At 36.8% G+C, this 17,880-nt stretch overlaps 1 protein-coding gene across 7 annotated transcripts in view; it reads left to right on the top strand.

Moving 5' to 3' along the window:
- NRG1 (neuregulin 1) overlaps positions 1-17,880 on the top strand; it is a gene marked incomplete at both ends in the record, with an annotated part of 207,454 nt that overhangs the window by 43,636 nt on the left and 145,938 nt on the right. For all 7 annotated transcript variants that reach the window (XM_084231879.1, XM_084231877.1, XM_084231878.1 and 4 more), the window contains one exon: positions 8,616-8,737. In XM_084231879.1, the coding sequence (XP_084088005.1) occupies positions 8,616-8,737 (122 nt within the window). The remainder of the gene's footprint in view (positions 1-8,615; positions 8,738-17,880) is intronic.

The following is a 17,880-nucleotide window of genomic DNA, read 5'->3' as shown; positions in this document are numbered from 1 at the left end:
CCTCCTTAAAACTGCGAAACATATATGCTTAATAACCTATGTGCATGTGGGAAGGGAAGGAAATAAAGTGGGTGAATTGAAAAAGTAAGTACAATTCTTATACAGAAGTTTAAAAAGAAAAAAATTAGATATTGGGTTGAAAAATTGTGGGTTTTTTTCCATCATTTAATCAAGTTAGTAAGAAACTAAATTATATGTATATTCAGACAAGTGTCTCATTTATTTCTAATTGGCTGTCAAATGATATCAATAATACTTAGTTCCCAAAAAGGTCTTATGCTAAGAATATAGAGCAATGGCTAAAGCATAGGATTATATATACAGTATCTAGTTCAGTTTCATATAAAACTGTGCTAGAACACTCTTAGAGCTAGAGAGCTTCAGGATTTTTTTAAAGCATGCCACAAATTATATTTTATTATAGAGGAATCTAATTTAGATATCTATATACAAAGAACATATTTAAGCATCATAAAAGAATACATAGAGGGACCTCTCTGGTGGCACAGGGGTTAAAGTCTCAGCACTATCAAGCTGTTGCCAACCACTTTGACATGAGTTCAATCCCTGGCCAGGGGGCTAACCCACATGACAAAGCAGACCTTTCCTGTCTCCCTTACTGTTCCCCTCAGCAGTTTATCTTAGTAAATCTGCCTGCTCTGCTCCCCACTCTGTGTCTGGTGAAACTTCTCACCCCCTGCACCTCTGGCCTATACCCCAGCTCTTGTATGCATAAATAAAATAAATCTTTAAAAAACAAAGAATACATAGAAAAAAATCAGTGTGCAAATTCAAATTTCCAGCAGGAAAATAATTGTGGAGACTTATTTTTGGACCATGTGGATATTGCTGTACCACATACAAAATAAATCTTATCCACATGCAGATATGTAGCAGAGAGAGCTTCAGGATTTTTAAGCAGCTCATGTATTAATATTTGTAAATAGTGGTCTTTGAGATGTTACTATTTATATTGAGGAAATTCTGCTTTATTTAATTCAGGAGATAAAACAACTTGCACTTTATACATAAAATACAACTAAGTATTAAATTGTATGTTACTGATACTAAGTGACATGAGAGTTGAAAAGGGTTGGGGGGTGGGGAGCTTGAGAGCTTAAGGAGGAGCTGGGAGGTGGATTTGACTCTACTAGAGAGAGAATCTCCCTGTGGCTGTGTGGGTGAGATGGGCTAAGCAGTAACCGCAAAGGAGCAGAAGCAGCAATCAGTAGCAGCCTCTGTTGGAGAGCAGTAAGGCCAGTGGTCTGGGCATTGGTGAGCCTTTACTGAACAAGCTGCTCAGGCCCTCAGCTAATGGGTGCACAGAGATGAACAAGTCATGCTCTTTGCTCTCTAGAGGCTTGGTCTAGAGGGGAGAGATGTGTCAACACTTAAAATAATTTCAAATTATCTGATAATGTTAAAAAGAAGATGAAGGAGGGAACCCAGGTAAGAACTAAGGAGATGGGGTCTCCCTGGTGGCACAAGAGATTACAACAGCTTATGAAGCTGTCCATAGCCACTGCAGCATGAGTTTGATCTAAGACCAGGGAGCTACCTATATGGTGCAGCAGACCTCTCCTGTCTCACCTGCTGCTCCCCTCAGCAGTGTATTTCAGTCAGTCTGCCTGTTCTGCTCCCCACTCTGTCTCTGGTGAGTCCTTTCACCCCCTGCATCTCTGGCCTGTACCATAGTTCTTATATGCATAAATAAATAAACCTTTGGGGAAAAAAAAGAACTAAGGAGACTTTCTTGATAGAAGGGGAGGAGGAGCACAGGACAAAGCACAAAGGAGCAGAATAAGAATGTCCAGAGAGAAGTGGGTGGATTTGGTAGAAAAGAAGCAAAAGAGGCACAGTAGGACTCTGGTGTAGGACTGTGGGTGCGATGGATGTGGTTACACATCTGTGAAGATGGGATTCTGTATTTCTGAAACATATACAGTGTTGTAAATCACTGTGCCCTTAATTTTTTAAAAATGGGTTAAAAAGCAGGAACAATAAAAAGTGAGTTGCCTAGAATGAATGATTTTGAAAGAGTAAGACTTTTTACATAAAGTGGGCAGCTGCTTGTTCCATGATCAGCTTATGAGGTTTTAGAACTGGATATATAGTCATTCCTGAAGTTTCATCTTTTTAAAAAAATATTTTGTCAACTTTTTGTAAGACTAAAGGACCAACCTTAATCTAAATTAATTAACATTTGCAAGGTGCTTTATTATTTCAACTTATCAATATTATGAGCATGAATGTTATTACTATACCCATTTTTAAAAAAAATGAATGTTTTGAGAATGAAGGAAGTTTAGTTTCTTAGTGTAAAGCTAATGTTAATGAATGGTAAAAGCTGAATTTGAAATAAATCTGATTGTGTCTTTTCATAACTACTTGCAGTTTTGCTCATAACACATATTTAGGCCTAGGGTAATGTCTATGATAAAAATTCGTATTTTTCAGTTTAATCTTCATATTGATGTTTTTGATTACTAAGATATTCAGACTTTAATGGTTTTTTTAGTGGTTACTTAGTTCATTGTTCACCATTCCGAGGTGAATTTTGTGAAGTTTAAGATTTTACTGGGATTCTCTTTTTTTAAGGTAAAACATTAATTCTTTTCAAATCCCTAGTCCAGGTTTCCTTTTTACACTTTATAATCTAGATTTTACATAGCAGATAAAATTTCCTATTCATCCCTTATTGTTTTGAGAAGATTCCCCACCAATATGCAATTGCTATTATTTTGTAAAGTTTTAATCCCTCGTTTTACCCCAGCTCCTACTCATAAACTACATTCCTACATGTTATTACTGTGATTTTGAATTCACATTTGAGTCTCTGTTTGTTTTATTTGGCTAAGCAATGAGTGGGACCAATTAAAAGAAATGGAAACTACCCTGGTGTTATGTGTCTGCTTATACTTTTTTTCCTGTTTCCTTTGCCTGGTAGATGATTTTGATCAAGAAAACTAGCTAAAAAGCTTGGTGTGTGACAGGTTCATATTTTGAGGCTGTCAAACTGACCTCATTTAAATATCTGTTCTAAATTTGCCTTATCAAAAGCTGACTTCCGATTTACTGGCATGTGCATGCACTTTTAGATGCCCTCAGTTTTGTCTGAGTTCTTATTTTCAGTTCTAATATATTTTAATTTTGTTTAGTATTGGGTGGGTGGAATGGTGTACATCTGAGGAGATGTGACCCTAATCATATACAGTGAAGTAAACTGATATTACCTCAAAAAAAAAAAAAAAGGAAAAGAAAAGAAGGAAAACTAAAGAAAAGGAAAGCAAATTAAAAAACCAGGGATAGGGCCTCCCTGGTGGCGCAGGTGGTTGAGCGCCGCACTGTGAATCTGTCTGCAGCCTCTGCAGCACAAGTTTGACCCCGCCAGCTGGGGAGAAACCCACATGTTGCAGCAGACCTCTCCTGACTCGCCCGCTGCTCCCCTCAGCAGTGTATTTCATCAGTCTGCCTGCTATGTTCCCCACTCTGTCTCTGGTGAATCCTCTCACCCTCCCGCACATCTGGCCAGTACCCCGGTTCTTGTATAAATAAATAAATCTTAAAAAAAAAACCAGGGATAATAATATAAATCTCTAAATAAATAAATAAACAAACAAATAAATAAATAAAATGGGCCCTAATTGTTTTTTTAAATTTTCAGAAAGAATTTAAAGGAATTTTCTCTTCTGTTGTTAACTGTTGCTGTTGTTTTTAACTCAGTGATAGAAAAGTTCAATACACTTTCCTTTTCCTTATTAGCTGAGCAGCTCTGGCAGGTCATTTTAACTTTAGATGTGAGAATAATTACCCTAGATTGAAAATGGAAATACCGAGGGTATATTCAATTTCTTTAGACATTAATTTCCTTAGATATAAAATGGGAATGCCCAAGATCTATTTCATATGGTTTATATGAGACAAATGTTGTAGTATGTTGCGTCGAGTAACACCACACTGATAAAGACACCGGAGTCGTGGAGCAGGCTGCGCAAGGCAGGATGCTGCTGAGAGCAAGATCCTGGCTGTTTTTAGTGATGGAATAATCACAGAGCATCATCTACGTGTGTTAGGAGGACAAGGAGAAAAGGATGGGTAAAACTAAGGAATGTCATATAGGGCTTGGGGGGACATGAGTCTGCTGACCATGTTATCAGCTTGATGACCAAGTGTTGTCATCGAAACTACACCGCAGACCCCCAGTCATGGTCCTAATCTTATTAACAAGGCATTCCACTGATCAGCTTCTGGGGCCCCTTGTCATACATTGATCCTCGGCCCCCCAGGAATTCCTGGTCATACCTCCTGATGTATAAGAGTCGGAAGTAAATTTATGCATCCATCCTCAGCCCCCCGGGCATTCCCAGTCATACCTCTTGATGCATACCTTTCACAGAGTGAGCAAGCTTTCTGCTCTTGATTGATATGAAGGGCACCTTGTAAGGTTTGGCTCATATGGCTGATTGACCAGTTCTGAAGGGCAGTTCTGACCTTGTATAGGAATGCAGAACTGCAGGTAATAACCATAATGATGGCTGAGCAGGTCGTTTAAGTCTAGCAGACCCATAGCAGTACCTGGTTGTGTAGCATGTGACAGTTGCCTAAGAAGTCCCAGTGCCCTTCTTTGCCTTTCTCATTATTGGCTGTACAAGAGTATCTGAAGCAATATTGAATACACACACACACACACACACACACACACCCGTGTAGGATTCCTTAGAATTCAAAGGAATGGAATTATATAAATGAAAAAGATCTTCCCTTTATGCATGTAAGTTCCTTTGCTTTATAAACTGTGGTAAAAGAATGAAGCTAAATAAGAAAAACAAATAGTAGCTATTGGAATCTTGAATCTATCTTGTAAGGGAGCTATAATTGTAAAAACAGTTTGCTTTTATTGATATAAAAAAAGAAATTAACATTTAGAGCTTTAATTTATAAATGCTCAATTTATTTTTGCTTTCATTATTGTTTCTTATTCTCAAAGTAGTGCCTGCTTATTGTAAGAAATCAAAATATTTCAGGAATATAGAATGTATTTATAATAATAGCTAGCACTTAATGGGAACTTACTATATTTCAAGCACTGCTTGAAGCACTCTACATAAATTAACTTTCAATACTTAAAGAAAATGAAAATCCACTGAAACGTTTTAATCCTTACCAGATTCCCAGATAACTTATCAACTGAAGAACTAAAAGTTAATTTTATGATTGGAAAAGGGGTCAATCATTTTTCAAATTTAATGTGGTGCCTCAAAGGAGTAAAATAAGACTGTTGTATCCATATTTGTTAAAGCCCCAAATCTTGTTGCAATATATAATTTTCAAGAAAGGGCTGTCTATTTCTACTCTCTTCATATTTCTCTTTCCTACTGGGGACCCAAGAATTGTAGAACTCTTAAATTATTGTTTGAGGAGCTTTAATGATAATCTAGATCATTGTGTCCTGAAGAATCTTCAGTTTCTATTGAATTGCAGAAAGAGTTGCCAACACCTTTGACCTGAATACTTACTCTCTTTGTGATTTTAAATATGAAGCTCTGATTTAAGCTTTCATTTTAAAACAGGATTGTTTTTTGCAAGAGTAGTTGAATCTATTACAGGGCAGGGAGATGGACACCCCAGACCCGGCAAACCTGACTGCTCGAAATAGGTTCTGCCATCCGCCACATCAACACAAAACATATGAGACTTTAATGGGAAGGAAATTTAATACAACTAGGAAACAATACAGGAAAGGCAAAGAATCTAGTTTCTAAATCAAGCACCGAAAGTTACCCGTCCCCCCGTGGGTAAAACTCCATCCAAATGGGACTGGCCCAGAGCAAGGCTCCAAAGCCTGCCACAAGTCTAAGGCATCTTCCAGTGGGGACCCACAGAAAAGCATCAGAAACAACCAAACAAGTCTGGAGGGAAAAGAGCAAAATCAAAATTAAGACAAAAACTGCCATTGTCACCTCCCCACGGGTCTCTCACCCACATCTGTGTCACCCCGACCACGACCAAAAGGCAAGCACAGTTTTTTCACGTGTCTCTCGGCTCCAAGTGCCTCCTCCAGGTCTCCTTCTGGCTCCATCCTGCTTCCTTCCTTTCTCAGTCTCCCCTGCAGCTTCTTTTCCTGCTCAGCTCCACCCTCCCTTGGGTGGGGCAGGGAACCTGGAACCTCCCCCTTTCCTGGGGACCACCGTGTCACAAAATCATTGCTCTAATTGTATCTTTGTATAGAGATTTCTTTAAATTAAAAGTAGCTCTCTAAAGTGAAAAGTTAACTTTTCCACATGATACCCTGTCCATTTTTGAAAGCTCAAAAAGTTCTACCTTATAATATCATCTCAATGCTTTTTTCCCTGTAAGCTATAGCTATAGTTTTAAGAGCCTTGTCAAATAATTTCCTTTTCCTTATGACAACCAGGAAAAGTATTTAAATAGCAGCCTATGTCTTTTTCATAGCTGCCTGCAAGTAGGACCCCTGATTCTTTAACAGTCTTCTCTCTCTCTTTTTAAAATTCTTTTTTTTTTATTTGTTTGTTTATTTATTTATTTATTTATTTATTTATTTGTGCATAGGAGAACTGGGGTGTAAGCCAGAGGTGCAGGAGGTAATAGGATTCACCAGAGAGAGTAGGGAGCAGAACAGGTAGATCTACTGAAATAAAGGATGACACTGGAGAGGTCTGCTGTGCCATTTGTGAGTTAGCCACCTGGCCTCGGATCCAACTCAGTCTGCAGCGGTGATAGTGCTGAGACTTAACCCCTATGCCACTAGGGAGGACCCAGAGTCTTTTCTTGTGGTAAGATTTGTAGATCTGTTCAATTCTGATCACCCTTTTCTAAAGCCCTCAGATTATTGATATTTTTTCTATCAAGTGCCACTTCCAAACATAATTCAGTATTCTAGATGTAATCTAGCTGGTAAGCAGTGTATCGAGACTTTTATCCAATTTGGTTATATACTGTTTTAATATTAATTTGGCAAAACAGTGCATCAATTTCTTTTTTCTGTTTTGTAATAGTTGTTTAAATGGAGCAATATTAAACTCAGTTTACTGAAATCCTTTTATCTGCATTTATTATTGTCAAGTCATGTCTCTACCCCATCCTGTATTTCTGCTACTGATTTTTGAGCTTGGATGCATTTGTTACGCTTATCTTGATTAAATTGAATCCTAGGCCTGGACCATTGATTTTCAGTCCTAAAATTCCCAAGGGTGTACTCTACAGAATGTATTCAGTAGGCTCATACCATGTTTGCTTTAGTACATGTTTGCATAAAAACCACTAAGAAGAAATCTACTTCACTTTGTTTAATGCAGCATTTATTTAAGCATAGAATTTTCTTTTTTGTGTGTGTTCTCTCTCAGCATATTTTTTTTTTAAATCCGGATGCTTGAGTTCTTTTTTTTTTTTCTAAAGATTTATTTATTTATGCATACAAGAGCTGGGGTACAGGCAAGAGGTCTGGGTGGGGGTGGGGGTGGTGGTGGTGAGAGGATTCACCATAGACAGAGTGGGGAACACAACAGGCAGACTGACTGAAATACACAGCAGAGGGGAGCAGCAGGCTAGTCAGGAGAGGTCTGCTGCGTCATGTGGGTTTCTCCCTGGCCGGCCAGGGATTGAATTCGTGCTGCAGAGGCTTTGGATTGCTTCATAGTGTGATGCTTAACCCCTTGCACCACCAGGGAGGCCCCATAAATGTTTACTATATTAGGTCGAGTAGTATTATAGGGAACACTTCTCAGATCTACTAGGATAATTTTGATTTTCAGAACTATTCTTTCAAGACTATGTTAACTGTATTTTGATTGCCATGTTTCTTATAGTTCAATCTTGTTCCATAGTTAAAATACTATTTGCACTGGATCAGGAAAGAACTCTGTACATATTATAGGCTATGTGCAACAGTAAAACATAGACATATGCAAATTACAGTGATGCCTGTGTTCAAAAACAGCACTGAATATTGAGTTAATATTCACAGTTTTATAAAGGCGTATGCTGTTGCACTAATATTTATTTCATTATTAAGAACCATTTGTGTCACACTGTGCTGTTAGCAATGAGAATCTTAAGGAGAGACAAATTCCCTTTCTTTTGGAAGTGATAAATCCTCTTCATTCAAAATTAATATAGTTCCTTATGTTACTCTACTGAGAAAGAAGTATAGAGCATTCTTATCAATTCTAGCCTTCATTAAGTGTCTGTCATTACCAGTTTGGTAAGAAATGATTTTACCCTTTTTTATCTTCCTCAACCCTAGTGACTGATGACATTTAAGTATAGAGAGGAAAGAAATTTTTCAATTGGATTGAAAAAATATTTGAGACATAATGTGATTAGTGGCGGTGATAAAACAATGAAATTTCCTTTAAATTATTAATATGTGTGAAATAATTAAGACCTTTCATGGTAAAATTTAAATGATACATTCCACTTTTAGTCATGGTAAAATCATACAATTAAATCTATGTACTAGTAAGCTGTGTTTCAACATAGTATGTATAGAGTGGGGATGGTGAGTTTGAGAATTCTGAAACTAGAGGGAAATATATTTTGATGTTTGTTGTTTTTCTGTGAAATGTACTTATACCAGTTTGGTCATAATCTTATAGGAAGTCAGAGCTTCGCATAAACAAAGCATCACTGGCTGATTCTGGAGAATATGTGTGCCAAGTGACCAGCAAATTAGGAAATGACAGTGCCTCTGCCAATATCACCATTGTGAATTCAAATGGTAAGAGATACCCACTACATCCTATTTCTCAATCTGCAAGAGTAATAGTCAAGATATGTGTAAAGATACAATAAATTTCATTGTAACAAAATAACAATGAAGGGAAAACATGTATTTCAAGAATTTTGTGTGTACTCCATAAAGCTCTTGACTCCATGAAGGGCATAGACCTGAAATATATATATATATATATATATATATATATATATTTATGTGGGTTTTTTCTTTATAAAAAGGATTTGAATAAAGTCATAAATAGCAGAGACAGAATGGGTTGCTAAAAAAAGATTATACCTTCCCTTTATGTTATTCAAGGAGGACAATTAGGCCTTTTGCTCTGTCATTAGTGGATATGTGGATATTTATGTGTGTGTGTTTATATATAGAATACATATGTATATAAGAATATATGTATAATGTACTTGGTTATCAGAAAAGACATGATGCATATTTTTCTGTTTCTCAAAGAAAAAAATGTGTCATGACTTTTCCGACAACCTAATATATATTTACATATATGTGTATACTATGTTTGGATATATGTACATTGTGTGTTATGTGTATGCATAAACAAAATTCAACCCTGGATATTTTTATATTTCTATATGTTTTTAATATATCTAACTGTACATAGTAGACAGTTAGACCCATTAATTTTTTTAGGCCTACTAATTTTCAAAATAACAAAGCCTTGGAGGTAAAGAATTTCCTACTTAGCAGCTTCTGCTTTTCTTAGTGCCAGTTTTTGTGACACTAATGATTGACCTGGAGATAGAGAATTCCAAGCTGCTTTGTGTTATCTCAAGAAAGTAAAAGAACCCACCTGGTGGCTCTCTGTCGCATAGTACCCCAATGCTCCCTAATTTGGAGTTATCTATAGTTACAATGAGCAGTTTGAAATAATAAAATACTATTGCATGCTTCTTTTCTTTTCTGAATTATGGCACGTAACTACTGGCTTCAAAAGCCCCATCATCTATTATAAAACCAAGCCCAATTGCAGTGCTTCTAGTCGGAGTTGAGAAAGAATGTCCAATACAAAGGTCTGACTTACTAAAGTGATAGGTTAAAAAATGAGGTCAAAAAGGGAAGATTAAAAGTAATTAAAGGGTTAAATCCATAAGAGTTTGATTTAATAGATGAGGGAGAAGAGAGCGAGATCAAAATATGGAGCAGGATTGGGAATATCCAGGCTAATTCCTAGTTTTCCCAGGACTCCCCCACATTCTGCTTCATTGCAGTTAATCAAAGTTCATTACTTTCACTTTAAACACTTCCATCCATGGGGAGTAAAGGACAACCGTGAAAAGTAGTAACCATTACTTTTTTTTAGGAGCTATGTTTTCAGTTTAAAATGTAAAAATCACTTAAAGTTTATATGAGTAAGCATGACCTCCCCCTACTCTTTAATCAGTACAGATTAAGCAATTTTGTATTTTGCTAGTGTCCTTTTACCCCAAATGGATTTTTTTGTACCGTGTTTAAAACTTTGTACCATTATTGTATTGTACCATGTCAGTTGTCACAGGCTTGGTTCAGTGCATCTCATGGTTAATAGTATTAAATTAGGATTTTTGACACTGGATTGGATTTGTGTAACTATGCATACTATACAGTCCCAGTTAGTTGTCATGGTCTCACCGAGTGCTTATAGTGGTATTATACTGATTCTTCCATGTTTTCTGATTTATAGAACTAGGCAGTGAATTATTTATCACTATGTTGTTTCTGGTAAATGCCCATAGGGTTTTTTTAAATTAACTTTGGGGTGCCAAAAGTTTGATTATATGACTTTCACATTTCTCACAGGTGAAACATCCACTTCATTTTTCTGTATTAAGTGATTCAAGTCTTGGTTTAAGGACTCAAAGTTGAATGGACAGTATTGACCCATTAAAGTATACAGAGATAAAAGAGATGCCTTTGATAATGAATCTTTTTTTACCTGACAAGAATAAAAAGAAGTTTATGGAATATTGTAACAAAGTCATTCTTTAGGGAAGGGGCTGTTATTGACTTGTTGAAAGCATCTGAAGGAATGAGGAATCTCAACAACATTGCAAAGTGGTCTTGCTTCTTAGTTCCTTCTTAGTGTTAGAAATAGATCATTCTTATCCTGTCTTCTCATTGTATTTAAAAAGAAACTGCGACCTAGATTGTGTCTTTAAACAGATACAGTGGAACTCACAAGAGAAAGGGCACAGGAACCTAGGTTTCTTTCATTCCTGGTCCAGTATAACTGCTCCATGTGTGATAGTGTTTGCAAATGTTTACAGTAAGATTGTTGATTTGTGAAAAATAGAAACTGAAGAAATGGTGTGAGGCATGAGGAGAGAAGGATTCTATGGGGAAGAATTAGACTTACCTTCATTATAACTGGGTCTCAAGAAGATGGCAATATACCCAAGGCATTTCCAAGAGTTTAATACACAAAGGGAGTTTGTGACTCTTCTAACGACTAACCTTTGAATGGTTCTCAAATACATTTTGACTCTTCTACTACTTCTTTCACTTCTGCTTTTAAGTATGCTTCTTTATTATTTCCAATTTTGACCTAACGTGGCCATAGTCTTATTCATGACTCTTTTTAAGGCAATCTTTAAGTTTTAATTCCTACTATATGATTGTCTCCTTAGTTTCCAAATCAGATTCCCCAAGCAAGAATCTGGTTGGCAGAGTTTATTGTGCCACACGACATGGAGAGATCTGCAAAACTTACAAATCATCTGCTTCTGTTAGATGACCCCCATGGGCTCAACCAGAGAGAGTGAAGCCAGAGAAAACATGGTAACCTAGAAACGCCCTGTCTCAGAGGCTGTTGGTGGGACATGCTGCTTATTGGAGCCTGTGGCTCCCCAGGCACCAGGATTAGCAAAACCAGTGTACTGTGCTTACTGGGAGATTCTATTTTCTCCCTGCACCTGAAGCTTTCATTATAATTCAGTTGACAGGAAAATATGTAATCATTCTGATCCTTCACCTCTTCCATGGCTATCACTAAGTTTGCTGTGTTGCCATATGATCGTTAAAGAAGTCGCAGCCTGAGTCCTGAGCTCTGGGGGCTCAGATACACTACCTTTATGTTGTCATACCTGTTTCCCTAGGAATTTGGGCAAAGGATTCAAAGAAACATTCTTTCAGAGAGAAAAAGAACATCCACTGTGATAGTAAACTGCCATATAATTAAATCATTTCTTATTTCTTCCTAAATGTTTATTGAGCTGAGAGAATGGAAATCTCAAAAATATCTCTCCCCACTCCACACACTCCTATGGGGCCCTAGGGGAAAAAAGTCTTAAAAATAAGAAGTGTTATCAAAATATTATATTATGTGGAACTCCCCTTGAGATTTGAATTTATGTTTTCTATGAAGTGTCAGTAATTTTATTTCTATTGCATGGTCTCAGTCCTATCTCCCATATTTCCTGTAAGAAGTACACAGTTGTGGTTTGATCATTTATATAACAGGTTTCCTTGATGAATGAACCTGATATGTTGCTGCAAGCTAATTATCTTGATCATCCTATGCAAAAAGGTTCCTTTTGATTTACTTAAATTCTCACAGTTGCCTTCTTCATGCTAAGATATTTAGAATATTTAGATATTTAGAAGAGATAGCAAGAGCTAGGGGAGACATGTACAGAATATTTTTCTTTTCTCCGGAAAAAAAATAAGAAAGAAAAATTCACAAGATGACCTTGCTATTTGACACCATGTTTAATTCTGTTAAGCCAGCTCTATAATTATTAGAATGAAATTAGCTTAGATAATAAGTCTTCTCTCCAATATCATGAACTTTCTGCAATGAAACGCATTGTTTAAATTTTCTTAGATTAGCAAGATATAAATGACTGAAGAGCTAAAAAAAATTCCCCTAGAATCACGTGCATGAGTAAAACAATTGCCATATTTCCACTGTTTTCAAGCATTTAGAAAAAAATCACACACTTAGCTGGTCACTTTTTTAAGCTGCATTTTAAAATTTATAGGTTTTCAAATGCTTTTTAATTCCTACCATAGTTGGAAAAAATAATTTGTCATGTAATGGACAGATATAAATCTGTGCAATCTGCTAATTACTTCTGGGACCATGTAAGTCTAATAATGTCCAGTTAGGTTTGCATGTAAAGACAGCTTTCATAGGCAACAATCATTACATGACAGATTACAAATGCATTCCTTTCATGAATTCAAACACGACAGCTTAAAAGGCCGAATAGACAATATGTACCCAATTCATATACTGTATGTTCATTTTTTATTTGTATTTTATTTGACTTGGTCTTTATATAGGAAACCTTAATTTAGCAATTAGTTCTTAGTTAAGAAGCTCCATGAAAACTCCTGGGCATCAGACTAGGGAAGAGAAAAATAGACCTAACTCGTTTTCAAATTAATTAAGTACTGCTGTGTTTTAAAAGATTAATACAGGATAATATACAGCTAATCAATCATATCTTCTACTAGGTTCTCTTTTTTAATCAGGAGAAAAATTATTTGAGTGAGATTCAAGATCCCAAAGGAGCTATTGGACTCATAGCAATAAAATAGCTGTTTCATTTAAGATGAGCAGAAAATATTATTTCCATAAGATTTGATTAATAGAGCAATTGATCCTTTAAAAAAATTGGCTCCTTTGGGTAACAGACTTAATCTCACTGTCTCTTCCAAATTGACAATGCTGGTGAAAGTGCCACAATATTGGTGGCCATCCTATAGTTATACGTAGAAGCATGTAAAAATATGTTTTATAATTTGTACAGCATTCTCCATTGATGGTGTATTATATAGGACTATATATTATATAAACTAATAAGGAAAAGCAGTATGAGGGAATAATCTTATGTTTTCAGTGCATAGTATCCACTGACAATATTTATTTATTTATTTATTTATTTATTTATTTATTTATTTATTTATTTATTTGAAGATTTATTTATTTATACAAGCACTGGGATACAGGCCAGAGTCGGGGGCGGGTGAGAGAATTCACCAGAGACAGAGCAGGGAGCAGAAGAGGCAGAAGGACCGAAATACACTGCTGAGGGGAGCAGCAGGGGACAGGAGAGGTATGTCATGCCATGTGGGATTCTCGCTGGCTGGGATCGAACCCGCGCTGCAGAGGCTGTGGACAGCTTCACAGCGCTGCGCTCAACCCACTGTGCCACCAGGGAGGCCCGACACCATTTATTAATTAAAAAAATTCTCAGCTGTTGGGCCTTCCCGGTGGCGCAGCGGTTGAGCGCTGGGTTGGGAAGCTGCCCGCAGCCTCTGCAGTGCCGGTTCGATCCCCGGCCGCCGCGAGGGCCCCACATGGTGTGCAGACCTCCCCTACAGCCCGCTGCTCCCCTCAGCAGTGTATTTCGTCCGTCTGCCTGTTCTGCTCCCTGCTCTGGCTCTGGTGAATTCTGTCAACCTCCCGCACTTCTGACTGTACCCAGTTTTTGTATAAATAAATAAATAAATCTTTAAAAAAAAATTCTCAGGGCTTCTCCCGGTGGCGCAGCGGTTGAGCGCTGGGTTTCTAAGCTGCACGCAGCCTCTGCAGTGCCGGTTCAATTCCTGGCTGCTCCCAGGCCACCAGAGGAGCGTCCCACATGGCTCGCAGACCTCTCCTGCCGCCCGCTGCTCCCCTCAGCAGTGTACTTAGGTCCTTCTGCCTGCTCTGCTCCCTGCTCTGGCTCTGATGAATTCTCTCACCCTCCCACACTTCTGACTGTACCCAGTGCTTGTATAAATAAATAAATCTTTAAAAAAAAAAATCTCAGCTGTTATCGAGTAAGCACTCATTTTGTGCAAGGATTCAGACACTCAGTGATGTTCCTGAAGTCATCTTTACAGAACTAATAAATAAATATGCCTATTGTCTTTTTTTAAGATTTATTTTTATTTATTTATGCATATAAGAACTGGGATGTAGGCTGGAGGTGCAGGAGGCCAGAGGATTCATCAGAGACAGAGTGGGGAACAGAACAGGCGGATCTACTGAAATACACTGCTGAGGGAAGCAGCGAGTGAGACAAGAGAGGTCTGCTGTGCCAGATGAGTTAGCTCCCTGGCCAGGGATCAAACTCATGCTGCAGTGGCTAGCACTAGCTTGATAGCTCTGAAACTTTATCCCCTGCACCACAAGGGAGGCCCCTAAATGTGCCCATTTTTAATTTAAAAAATGACTTAGGACACAGAAACATTAATTCAAAAGGGCACCTGCACCCCCATGTTTATAGCCACACTATTTACAACAGGTAAGCTATGGAAACAACCCAAATGCCTAAAAATAGATGACTGGATCAATAAGTTGTGATACATATATGCAATGGAATATTACTCAGCAATCATAAAAGATAAACTCATGCAATGTGCAGCAACATGGATGGAGCTGGAAGGGATCATGCTCAGTGAAATAAGCCAGAAAGAAAAAGAAAAATACTGAATTTAGGAAACCTAAATAGGGGACCAAGAAAAAGACTAATTACAACAAAGTGAAAATCAAAATCAGCAAGCAACTATAAACCAGAGACACACCACAGGGGGGCGGTGAAGGGAGTAGGATCAAAACAAGGAGGGGTGGGAATTGTATGGGGACTATAACAAAGATGAAAATGCATACATTGTGCAAAAATGAAAAAATGATGTAAAAAATATATAAAATAAAATTTAAAAAATGACCTAGTCAAACTTTTGTATGCAAGATAATGACCTATAATTTTAGAATAACAGAGTCACATAATTGGATGCTTAAATACATACAAACACATTACATATATGTTTGTATGTATACTTGTATGTATTTGTTAGTTATATTCAGTATATTACACTCATAGTAAATCTCATTTACTCCTGTATTCATAATAATTAGAAAAATTCTTTTCCAGAAGTTATTATTTTTCAGACACTGCAATTTTTTTCTTGAGTCAAGATCCAGTTTACTGAAAAAAGCATTCAAACATTACAAATTTACTGATATTCCTTATGTTTATATGCCTACTCAGCAAAGTTGCTCAGCTGTGTTCAATTCCTGATGATCTAAATCCTCTTTATTTTGTACTAATGAAGGGAACAATCCATTATAAACTAACAAATTTTATACATCAAGTTACTGCTGGAAAAATATTTTGCTGAAATAAATATCAATGAGATTACAAGATTTATTAATCTATAATTATAAAATTATATACAAAATTATTTTTAATCACCCAACAAAAGTTATTTTCTTTTAATTTATGGATCATCCTAAAACATACATAAAAATACTCATTGAGTGATTTTAATTTAGAAAATTTACTTTTCTTATTAGCAGGATTTTTGGTATGCATTTCAATTATTTTTATTTATTTTTTTCTTGGTGCAAGATTCTTCTAGTATAAAAGTGTATAATGTCTGAGTTTGTATTTCCACAAGGTAATTCAGAAGGTTTTAGTTCAGAAACATAATCATTAAAGAAATTTTAAGATCTCCAGGATAAATATCTAATTTTAGGAAGAGAGGTTATTTTAAGTTATCTCTGTGTAGATACATCTTTGTACTAACCTCCTGTCCTGGTATTTTTATGTCCTATTCAATTAAAAAGGAAACATTATGGTTTACCTTTCCTCTAATCTGAGCTCTTTTGAGCTAGAGATAGAAAAAGCTCTGATTTTTTTTTAGGAGGGGGAGAGTGAGGATGTGGGAAGGTCAATGTCAACCACTTCTTAGTCTATCAAAAATAATTGTGAAAAGAGTCTTGAAACGCATGCTGGTGTTGGGACATTTGCCCCCCTCTTTTGATCTAATCTTCAGCTGCTCCTCTAGTCTGGCTGCTGTGTCATTGACAGGTCGTGAAGGACAGAATGAGGAGACATCTTCTAATTTGAGCACATTATTTGGAAATGTGGACCTTCTTCTAGGTATTCATAAAAACAAATACTGTGGATCTTTTGGTTAAAAAAATTCTCCAGGATTAAATATTCCCAAAGAAGAACAATATTGTTTTTATTTATTTTTTTTAAAGATTTATTTATTTTTATACAAGAACCAGGGTACAGGCCAGATGCATGGGCGGGTGAGAGGATTCACCAGAGACAGAGCTGGGAAACAGAACAGGCAGACTAACTGAAATGCACTGCTGAGGGGAGCAGCGGGCAAGACAGGAGAGGTCTGCTGCGCCATGTGGGACCCTCACCGGCAGACTGGGATTGAACCCGCGTTGCAGAGGCTGCAGACAGCTTCACAGTGCGGCACTCAACCACCTGTGCCACCAGGGAGGCCCAAACAATACTGTTTTTACCACCCAAATCAAGGAAGTCAGTTGTAGCTACTTCAGAAACAGATATCACCTCCTTAACAGTTGAGAACATCCTCTTTGCTGGTTGAAAAAGTGCAAAGGCTGCCAATAAACTCCTACATACTGATTCCCTTCTTCCTGTTTTTCTGGATTTAAGAGCCAAGGTTGGCTACTTTGTTAATTTGATAGTAATCTCACATCTTGAATTGGTTTGTCCTTTCAATGCCTGCTTAGAGAGGACTACCTATACTTCATTTGTACAGAAAGACACAGGCCTGTGTCTTTGTCATATTTCTGATTTTTATGCATTCATATTTAACCTGATGCTTATTTTTAAACATCCTTGTTGCATCTTACATGCCATCTTTTTATTTCCCATTCCACAAAACCTTTTTCCCCTAGAGAGGAATCTGAAGAAATATTGTCTCTTAAATAAATTTCACTTACTTACTAGGTTAGTATTCCCATGGAAACACTAAATGGTCATATCTTGATTTAAAGATTATTACATTGATCATGAACATTTCTCATTCCATGATTAACTGGCTATTAATTTAAACATAAAATGATAGCTTATATAACTTGCTTAGGATTTTTACAGGCCCCAACTACTATAATATGTGTGTATATGTAATGTATATGTGTGTGAATACATATAATTCATAATAGATTCAGCTTATCTTTTTGTCCTGATTAGTAAATAGTAAAATTAGGTAATTTTGCAATGTTTATACACACAGTGAGGCTTCAGTGATATCCATCATTGTAACTACATCTTTCCTGGCTTCATAAGATACCCCTTACTTGAAAATACTAGATTCTAACAAAATGAAGCCCTTTTCTGAAAGTCTAATTCTGTATTAACCACACAGAATTAGAA

Source organism: Talpa europaea (genome assembly GCF_964194135.1).
Source record: "Talpa europaea genome assembly, chromosome: 4".
Classification (NCBI taxonomy): domain Eukaryota; kingdom Metazoa; phylum Chordata; class Mammalia; order Eulipotyphla; family Talpidae; genus Talpa; species Talpa europaea.
This window is presented reverse-complemented; position numbering and strand designations above follow the sequence as displayed.